Raw genomic sequence first — 10,163 nt, 5'->3', positions numbered from 1 at the left:
GCGCGGCGGGCAGGTTGCTGTTGTTACATAGGAAACAGCTGAAGAGTCTCCACATGACAGAGGGGGAAGGAGGAAGTGGGGCGACCCGCGGGGCGCTGCTGCCGCTGCTCTGGTAGCTGCGGGGCTCGGGTCAGCGGCGACCGGCGGGGAGAGTCCTTCCCGCGGCGTGCGGGCCAGCTGCCCTTGAGGGCGGGCTTGCGCCCCGGTGCCGCCGCTGAGAGGAGGCAGCGGGGAGCGGGGGGAGCGCCCCGCCGGGCCGCGGCGTCTCGCCGGGGAAGTTTGGTGCGGGGCGGGATCCCGCCGGCCTCCCCTGGGCTTCCCGCCGGCTGCGGAGGTGGCGCCGGGCATGAACGGCTTCGCCCCCGAGGAGGTGACCCAGCGCGGGGCGGACCCCGCCGCCGCCGCCGCGGTGGTGGGCAACGCGGGCTCCGCCGTGGAGGTGCCGCCGCCGCCAGCGCCGCCAGGGCTGGGTCCGGCCGCCGCCGCGGGCTCGGCGGGCGCCGGGGGTGCGGGCGGCCCCGGGGCCGGGCAGCTGTGCTGCCTGCGGGAGGAGGGGGAGCGGTGCGGCCGCGCCGCCGGCAACGCCAGCTTCAGCAAGCGGATCCAGAAGAGCATCTCGCAGAAGAAGGTGAAGATCGAGCTGGATAAGAGCGTAAGTCTGGGGAGGGGACACGCGGGACTGCAGCCCCCCCCCGCTGCCGGCGGGGCAGGCAGACAAAAGCGGCCGGCGGGTCCCGGCGGTGCGTGCCCGGGCAGCGGCGGCGGGTCCGGCCCCAGCCCCGCTCCGCGCAGTTGGTTGCTCCCGTGGCTTAGTTGGTTTTGGGGCGTTTGATAAAGTTTGCGGGCGTTTTTTTTTGCGGCGGGGAAGTGTTGCTTCCCCCTTCCTCCTCTTTTTGCGCAGCACGGTGGAGTTTGGCTGGCGCTGCAGGAACACGGCCTGAAAGTGCTTTCCCCCTGCGGGAGAGGGTGGGGGGAAGCGCTCGCCCCCCCCCCCCCCCCCGCCTGCTTCTGGGGTCCCCTCTCATAGACCCCACCCCCCCCCCCCCAAGAGCCGGGGGCATCGGCTGCGTTCCCCCTGTGTAGCTGGAGCGGGAAAAAGCGTGGCCGGGAAGAGCTGCTGCTCCTCCTCCTCCCCGGAGCGGAGCCTGCATGGCTCCCGGCGCGCTAGTTTGTGTCTGTTCCTGGCGAGGGCAGCGCTGGGCTGCTCCGCCTCGTGTTGCAATGTTGCACGTCTCCCCTTGCCACTGTATCTTCCGCTCGGCAGCCATCAGCCGCGGCTCGGCTCGGCACGGCCGGCCAGGGGGAGCGGACCCCCACACCCCGCCTCGGCGGAGGGGGCGGCCGCCTTCGGGCGTTTTTCCGCAGAAAGAAACGCCCGGGCATTTAGGGGGGTGCTTGTCCTGGCCCGGTGCTGCGGGAGGGTTGCCCGGCGCCGGGGTAAAGCAGCTTAGAATGCGCAGCAGCCGGCGTGACTGCTCCGCGCCTCGGCCAGAGCTTCGTGCGCCCCGAGGCCCCCCCCCGCACCCTCCAACCCCAGCCCGGGGGTCCCTCGCCCCGCAAGCGTGGTCCCTAGACGCGGCTCCCTGCTCCCATCGCCATGAAAGCGCCCAACTCCGAAATTCAGGGGTGGTACGCGCCTAGGAGTTCTCCCAAAGCGTGCAGATCCGTACAAAGGGAAACTTCTAAAAAAGAAAGAAAAAATTGTGTTGCTTGACCTCGCCTAGGTAGTGGAATTAAAACAAGGAGGGGAGAATATAGATGGGAAATGAGAGCCGGTGTGAAATGGGAGACGGCTTTTTGCCCCCCAGAGAACAACTGAAAGCTTGTTTTTTTGTTTGTTTGCTTCCCGATCCCCGAGTCGCGATGAGTGGCTGGAGGGAGGGTTTTACTCGTGTGTCTCTGCAGCCTGTTACTGCTGAATCGGTCGATTGCAGCACTTCAGCGTCCTCTGGGCCAAGCCGGTGGCAGTGACCCGTAGCACAGCACACCATTTATTAAGAAGAATCCAGTAGAAAAGCTTCCACAACTCAGTTAATGTGACTGTGGTTGCTGAAGGGCTGTCTCTGCACATGCATTTATATCGTAAGTCTGGGACCTACTTACATGGATTTCATTGAAAGATGCCATATTAACTCTTCTAGGCAAGACATCTGTATATTTGTGACTTCCACAAAAACTTAATTCAGAGTGTGAGAAATAGAAGAAAGAGGAAGGGCAGCGATGATGATGGTGACTCACCAGTGCAAGACATCGACACTCCAGAGGTAGCTAAATAGTTGGGTTTTTTCTAATTGTTGTGTTAAGCTTATTCTTAATGACTACTGAGTCTGCACGGGTACCGCTTTCCCACTCCTACAGCTCTTCTTACTTTGAGGCGTGTGGGAAAGGGAAGACTCTTGATTCACTGAGTTCTTAATATAACAAAATCTAACTGAATTTTATGGTGTATTTTCTGTATTAATTGTGCAGAGTAGAATGAACAAGAATGTCTAGATTATTTTTAAGTGTCTTCTAGTTCTCTCAGAAGACTGCTGTTTTCAGCTTTCTCCTTCTTAGGGCTTCCCCTCCAGAGTGGTGCTTTGCCACATACCAGCAAACTCTGTCTTCTGCAGGAGTTGACAACCTGAAGGGAATTGCACATAGGGCTTGGGATATAAATGCTTCTCTGCCCTGCCCCTCTGATCCTTTCCTTCTGTGCTAAATGTGTTGCAGATGGCTCTTGCAGTTACTCTGTTGCCTTAGTCACATTAAACACATAAAGTTTAATGATGGTAGCTCTTTGGTTTTACCCCATTGTTGGGGCAAGAGAGATTTGGGGAGCTGTGCTAAAAGGAGTGGAGAAAGATGGTGTTTTTCCAACCTGTTTTCTCCACTGCAGACCAGTGAAACCTCACCCATTAAAGTGAACTACAGCTTTCAACCTTTTTCATAGTATAGAACCTACAGCTCTCTTTCCTGCATGTGCTCTGGATTATTTCTGCTGCAGCCTGGTTTAGCAGGTACTCTGCCGCCTGTTAGTTTGGAGCAGAGGCTGTCATGCCTACCTAGTCCCTTCTAAGAGGGATTTTTAAACCAATCTTCAGAAATTGCTCCATAAGTGTTAATTTAATGCCATCCTTGTAGTCAGCATCTGCAGATGTCAGCAGCATAAAGTGATGAAACTTTGTACAAGAATCCATGCCTAAAGGCACGTGGCTTCAGTCTGAAGTCTCTGGCTAAGAGGATTTTAGGGGATTGGGAGTGGTTTGATGCTGGGCTGTGTTGTTTGTCTGTTAAGTATCTGGGATTGCTTCTCTGAAAGCTCTGTCTAAAGCTAATGCTCTGTGTGACTTCAGGTAGCTCTCTGGCACAGTGGTAGTCGCAGACATCCTGCAAGCCTGTTTTGTTTTCTCTTGCAAGAATTATAAAACATGTCACAACTGATGGATTTCTCTAGAACAAGCAAGCAAGCTCTGGTTTTTAGTGGTACTACTGCAGGAAAAAAAGCTGCCTGGGAAGTATTTCTGAGGAGTTTCAGCTGGCTGTTTGGACAACAGCAGTATGGTCATCCCATGTGATTACTGTATGCCTTAGATGCCCATTGGCCCTTGACCTTTTTTATTTTCAATTGCTATCCAGTTTACTAAAGGGGGGGGGGGGGGGGGAAAGAATCATTCTTCTGAAGACTTGTAAGACCCTCCCATTTCCATCTCAGTGATGACCATCCTTATCTGTTAGAAGTGATTCTTACAAGAGAAGAGGCTTCTGCAGTACTGGTAGCTTCTGGGACTTGGTGGAAAGCTGCTGCTATGCCTCAGCATGATGCTCTGGGGTGCGGGTTCCCCACTATGACTCAGGAATTGGAATTTGTGCCGTGTAAACTTTGGAATACCAAAGGATACCCATCCTCTATCATGCAAGGAGGCATCACATCAAGTCTGGCCAGGTTACCAAGTATGCAGTAGCACTGCTGTTTAAGTATTCTGTAGTGAGGCTGCTAAATGAATTTAAAGCAAAAGTGAATGCTTAAACAATCTCTAATGCAGTGAGTTTGGAGAATACTACTGTAATTGCAACTGATCTAGCAGAATTTCTCATTCAGCCTGCTTTCTCAGCTTGCTTTCCCACTCAGTCATCTGATTAAGCTCTCTTACATTGTCAAGGAGGCTGGGAGGGTAAGCTGTTGCTGGGAGAAGTGACTGCTGATCAGAGTTCATGGGATTCAAAAATGACGGAGTACTGGGTTAAGGTTGTGTGTTTGTATCCCTAAGCGGACCTTGTGCAATTCTCTCAACTGTCAACTCGTGCTGAAAAATAGTTTTGGACAACTATGCCTGTGCATGCAACTCCTGCATTGTGCTTATGTAGCAGGGATATGTTTGAAGAGCAAGAGCAGCTGTTTTCTTCTCTTGCCTCAAGCCAAGAAAACTTTGCACTCTAGACTTTTTCCTGATTCTAATACGTGCTATCTTGTGGTGCGGATGTGCTATATCTTGCACATAACTTGTGTAAAATTTGATAGCTGAAATCATGATATAGGGGCCTCCTTTGAATCAGCATCTTCATATATGTTTTATGAAAGTTGTTACTGGGCTTTGTGTTATCATGCTTGAACTGGGGAACAACCAAAAAGTACAATAATGAGTTCCAAATATTGTCCACAGCTGAAGGGAGGCAGAGCTGTGCTCAGTAACAATAAAATGCTCTTAAACTGAGCTGGGCTGTTTTCCTTTCTGCTGGAAGGTGTAGGGTGGAGTTTGTTTTTTGTCAAAATGAGATCTGCTGAGTTGACTGTTTACACTTATGTATCTGAAATTCCAAAATGTTTTTGAGAGGCAAGCTGTTAATGACTGAATCCTTTTCAGTTACACTAGACTGTTTTCCTCCCCCTTCCCCCCTTTTCTTCTAGGTTGATTTATATCAGTTACAAGTAAACACACTTCGAAGGTACAAAAGACACTTCAAGCTACAGACCAGACCAGGACTTAACAAAGCACAGCTTGTTGAAGTACGTATGAGTGTTTGTTCCGTAATAGAAAATGCAACTTGCTATGGCATGTGGTTTTCAATACAATATGATCCTTGCATAAAGAGCATATGTAATCTGGATTTTAGGAGAACAAAAGGGAACTGCTTATCTAGCTTCCTTCTCCTGAGCCAAGTAAATCAAAAGTAAAAGTTCTTTCCCGAGGAGGGACTCTTAACTGCTGAAAGGAATGTGTGCTGCTTAAAAACATGAGGTGTTGAGTTGGAACAGTAAGATGATCTGCGTGTCCCTGAATATCATAGAATCACAGATTTATAGTCTGTGCATCAGTCACACCTTTACCCGATGTGTCCCACTGAAAAGAACTAGAAGCTGAGAGGTGGCAGCGAAGGTTCAGGCTTTGCTTTGAAAAGCTAGTTACTGCAAATGTGTGTTTCTGTATATGTAAAGGATGGAAACCTGAAAAACAGACTTCTATTGATAACTATTCTGTTAATTAAAACCACTGGGATCTGCCATTAGAAAAAAGGAAGTTTATGAAATTAGGTTTTTTCTTGCCAATGTTTCTAAAAGTGCTGAAGCTGTGTGTGAGTACAGCTGTATGTAAGCATCTTTGCTGCATGTGAGTGTAATTTTAAAGGAATTCTTCTGCACCGCAAAGATGCGGTTACAGCATGCTGATGTAAATACGTGGGAGAACTGGTGATCTTCTAACAGGGAGGTATAGCTACCATTTCTTCACTTTTGTGTGGTGATACACTCAGTGCAGACATTTTGTTGGTCTCTCCCTTAATCTGTGTGGATTAAAGGCAAGGTTCTTAGATGTGTGGGAGGTCTCAAAGCTGAGCTGTAAAAGAATAGTGCTGCTGCTACTACGAGTAAGAATGTAAAATCAATCTTCTTATAAGTGAGTTGAGGTACAGCTAGCTTGAATTAGCAGGATTGTGATTTGAAAGCACAAGCAGTTTTTCTTCTGCAAAACTGGTGTTTCTAAGGGTCTGGTTTAGGTACATCTCACAAGTTATTTGCACTAGCTTATTCTTGTGGTGCATGGTGTGCGTGGGCAAAACTACTTCTGTCACACGCTTGGTTTGACTGACCTGCAGGTATTTGTTAGCCATAGCCACAGAACTTCCTTAGTTTACAGTACATGTGACTCTTGTAAGCTGTCCTAATGTACAATAGACACTCCTCTACCTGTTACTTAAAGTCCACTACTTCTCTGAATTTTTTTGGGGTGGGGTTTAGAAAGCTTCTTAACTTGCTAATTAGGCTAAACATTTGTACTTATATCCTGTGGTAGTTACATGAGTAGTCCCATGTTTCCCACAGCCAGAGAATAGATTTAAGCATGCAAAATATTATACCTGCCTTCTTTTAGGATCACAAAAGTGATCCAAGAACTGTTTAGAGATTGTCATATTTTAGTGGTTACAGCATGATAAATTTTCATGGATAGCTCTGTTTTGAAGAGCTGAATGTTCAATTATAATTCTTGTGTTGTCTTAGATGGCTTTCTATGTGACTTGATACAAACACACACCACGACCACCCTCAACCTGAGTGATGAGCAGTAGCCTCTCATTTCTGTGCTGTCACTCTGTTGATATTCTGTAGTCATTACTTGCTTTATAGTCAAGCTTTAACTACACAGATGTAAAGATAATCCCATGCTTGTTTTGAGAGCTCATTTGGTTTTTCTGAAAAATTTCTGGGCTTTTTACTTTGGAAATCAGGGTACGGTCTGCTATATTTAGTTCATAGTTCTCAATAAAGTGGTTCCTGTTTACCTTTATGACTATTAAAGTATTTTGTAGAGAAGTAGCTCTTCCTTTTGTTTTTAAGATTCTCGGTCAATCTTTTAATCTTTAACATAGTCAATTAAATCTGAATCTTCAGTTTCTGCATATAAGAGTGGTTACTTAATTTCCTTGCGTTCTTCCTTTATAGATAATTGGCTGCCATTTTAGGACAATTCCAGTGAATGAAAAGGACACCTTAACATATTTCATCTACTCGGTGAAGAATGACAAGAACAAACCAGATCTAAAGATGGATAGTGGGGTTCACTAGGTGGACAAGGTTGGGACTGAGACTCAGGCCGCAAATCAAAAGACTGAGGGTTTTTGTTGATATGCAAAAGCTTTCTTTGTAACTTTTTTTCCCCAGAGAGTTTGTCTCTGTTTTATTTTTCATAACCTCGCTGATTTGTTTGAAAACCATCTCTTACAAAACAAATTTCCTCAGCAAAAGTATTTTAAATAAATATCACTGATACTGTTGCTCGAGTGGGTGTGTCTAACTTTAGTGAGTTACTTGTACCTAATAGTTAAGCTTTGACTAATTATGTAATGGTATTAAAAATATTTTTCAATTAAAGTGTGCCAAGGATATATTTATGAATGTACTTCAACTTCTCATGATGCAATGCCTTAAAAAAAAAAAGGCTGTAGCAGACTTGACAGTAAATTCTTTTTGCTAAGGTAAAAGACTTTAAATGACAGTTCCAGTTGTTAGCTGGATAGAAATGGCTGAATAACATTCTTTTTCCTCTTTGGAAACAGGAATTGATGGGGGCTTTTCTGATTTGTTTATCCATCTTGTCATTGCTGGGATATGTGCTTCTAAGCACTGAGGCCTTCCTGCTCCTATATTCAAATGTAAAAAAAAAAAAAAAAAATGCAGCTCTCGAATTTCAAAGCTATAAGTACAGATGAAAGACTAGTACAGCTTACTGTGCCGAGAAATCCTTCCACTTGTTAAGAAATCCTTTAGCTGCTGACTATTCCATTCATCGACATAGTCTGCTGCTAAGAACTTACTTGGAAAATGGAAGATGGAGTCTATGCTGGGTCAGTATGGTATGTTCTAATGGCATACTATTTCTTTTTCGTGGTGTGCGTTAGCCTGTTAAAAAAACCAAAACACCGAAACCAACCCAAAACTTACGTTAACTTGTAAGAAAAATATCCAGTAATACTTTTGCTTTTAATTGAATATCTTAGTAAAGTCTGATTTTGAAGGCTATATTATGAATAACTTCTTGTAGTGTTGTTTAACCAAGTCTAAATATGTGGTGTATGGAATAGGATTTCTTTCTGCTTTAAGCTGTGCACATAGGTTGAAGAAAAGGCAGAAGGAAAAGAGTTTTCATCTTAAAGCGGAGGAGGACACAGGTTCAGCTTGTTCAGTTACCACTTGTTGCAACTTTTAGATCAGATGTTTAAAAGCTTTTTCTTAATTTGGGAAAACCAGGAAAGCAGTTTTTCTGTGGTCTAATCAGCTCCATGTTAATCCTGTGAGTTTTTTTGAAAACTACTACTTTGCTGGTATCACTGCAGCTAAGATGCTGCACTTTGCTTTTTTTGACCTATGATGCTTGCATAGAACTGAATGATGATAAACCCTAACCTCAAACTGGCTCTCTTCCCAGTAGCTCTCAGTGGCCTGACTTCTTTCACTTGCAGTATCTTACGTGTTTCCACAATAAAGTTCTGCAGTGTTGGCTTAAGTTCAAGATGGTTAGTGATACCTAGCTAGTGGAAGCTAAAATTGGTATTCCTTTGAAGAGATGTTTTGGTGCCCATTTCACTGCAGTGACTGTAAAGTTGTTTGCTAAATATTCTTTGCACAAATTCAGCTTGTCATCTTCAAAGTTCTAGTTGAAGAAACAGCCAGGGCTGTGGGTAGGACATTCAGAGGATAAAAGCTTTTTCTCTGGGTGTGTGATGAGGGTGAAGAATGTTCTCACCCAGGCCTGGCATGGCTTATAGAAGAAGCTTTGGGAGGGAAGGGGAGTGAGGAGAGAAACAAAAGCAAGTTTTTATGGGAAGTCAGTCTTAAAGTAGTAGCCTAAGTGACATTACCCCGCTGCATGTAGAAAATGGCAACATTTTTCTCCAGCAGATGATGGATTTTCCTTAGCCAGGGGTGATAGAGGGAAAGTAACTGAAAACCACCTACTAACTTTACTGGCCAGATTTGCATCTGCCTTAAATTTTTTGCTGCTGCTGCTTTGGAAAGCTGTGAATGCCAGGCATATGCAACATGATTCATGTAGAAACTAGATGGCACAACCAACAGAAGTTACGTGCCCTTATTACTGCTAGAAGCTTATAGAGGACTTTTGCACAAGAGCAGATACCATATGTTTTCTTAGCAGAGCACTGACTTTGGATATTTTGACTGTGGGTTGCCAGATTTATGTTGGGTTTTTTTTTACCCTTAATTGATGATTTGGTAGGAAGCCCAAATGACTCAGGAATAATTACACAAACCAGACTTAAAAAGCCTGGTGACACAAACTGTTTGTTTAACAGTCGGTAGCCTAAAAATTACTTGGCAAAAATAGTACACACAGATTTACTTGAAACATTTATTATTAGCTATGTATAATCACCCCCCTCCCCCACTATCCAACCCTCGTTTACGAACAGAGGAAGGAAAACAGTCATCGTGATATTTTGTACTGCATGTGAAGTAAGTCTGGTAAACTGGTGGCAGCAGTTTTTGTGGTGTAATGGTGTAAGATTATTAGATGAACAGTACACTTTTTGAGTGGAAAAGACTAAATGGTTGCTTCAGTACTACTCACCTTCCATGTAATTGACTAAAGAGTTTTTATATGTAAGGCATGTAAGCTTAGCTTGTTCAGGTGGCTTTCCTTAAACTTATAAAGGGACATACATTTTTGGTTGTTTTTCTCTTGTACTGTAATGGGTATTGGCAGGTGTTGAGAGGTGACTGTCTATCTACAGCCTAGATCATGATATCTCTTAAACGTTAAGATGATTACTTCTAATATTTTGAGATATTTTGTGTTTACTTCCCTAGCTATTTCCCTACAGGGCTACCCTAAAATTAAAAACCCAGCACTTTAACTTAATTCTGAGGTACTGCATTTCAAACAGGATTTAAAAAGTTGCTTAAGTGTGGATTTTTATCTTGCCTTAACAGACCTTGCATCAGTCCCATTCTTTTTTAGATGTCTTTCTGAAGATATATATACACTTGTAACTGTTCTAGTAGTTTGAAAGTTCAATGTTAAGATTAACCCATTTAAGGTTTTACAGATTGCATAGTTAATGCAGGTGACCACTTAGATATAATTAAGACCCAAATGTGCTTTAGTACTATTAATGTGAGTTTTGACTTCTTTTTTTTTTCCAGTGGAATTTTCAGATATGAAAGGTGAAAG

The 10,163-nt window shown here is 45.0% G+C and overlaps 1 protein-coding gene across 1 annotated transcript; it reads left to right on the top strand.

Annotated features, from left to right (window-relative positions):
* On the top strand, positions 1 to 7,248 carry SAP30 (Sin3A associated protein 30). Its single transcript, XM_074866458.1, has 4 exons — positions 1 to 652; positions 2,142 to 2,264; positions 4,889 to 4,987; positions 6,917 to 7,248. The coding sequence occupies exons 1-4, from the start codon at positions 347 to 349 to the stop codon at positions 7,037 to 7,039; spliced, it is 651 nt and encodes a 216-aa protein (XP_074722559.1). The 5' UTR covers positions 1 to 346; the 3' UTR covers positions 7,040 to 7,248.
* Positions 7,249 to 10,163: the final 2,915 nt, after the last annotated feature.

The sequence above is a fragment of the Strix uralensis genome, chromosome 4, assembly GCF_047716275.1.
Source record: "Strix uralensis isolate ZFMK-TIS-50842 chromosome 4, bStrUra1, whole genome shotgun sequence".
NCBI classification, from domain to species: Eukaryota; Metazoa; Chordata; class Aves; order Strigiformes; family Strigidae; genus Strix; species Strix uralensis.
The sequence above is the reverse complement of the archived record's forward strand: the minus strand, read 5'-3'. Positions and strand labels throughout refer to the sequence as shown.

Excerpts from the sequence above, each read along its gene's own strand:
- SAP30 (XM_074866458.1), top strand. The coding sequence starts at position 347 with ATGAACGGCTTCGCCCCCGAGGAGGTGACCCAGCGCGGGGCGGACCCC. Across the intron at positions 2,265-4,888 it reads AAGACATCGACACTCCAGAG|GTTGATTTATATCAGTTACA; the intron begins GTAGCTAAATAG and ends CTTTTCTTCTAG. Across the intron at positions 4,988-6,916 it reads ACAAAGCACAGCTTGTTGAA|ATAATTGGCTGCCATTTTAG; the intron begins GTACGTATGAGT and ends CTTCCTTTATAG.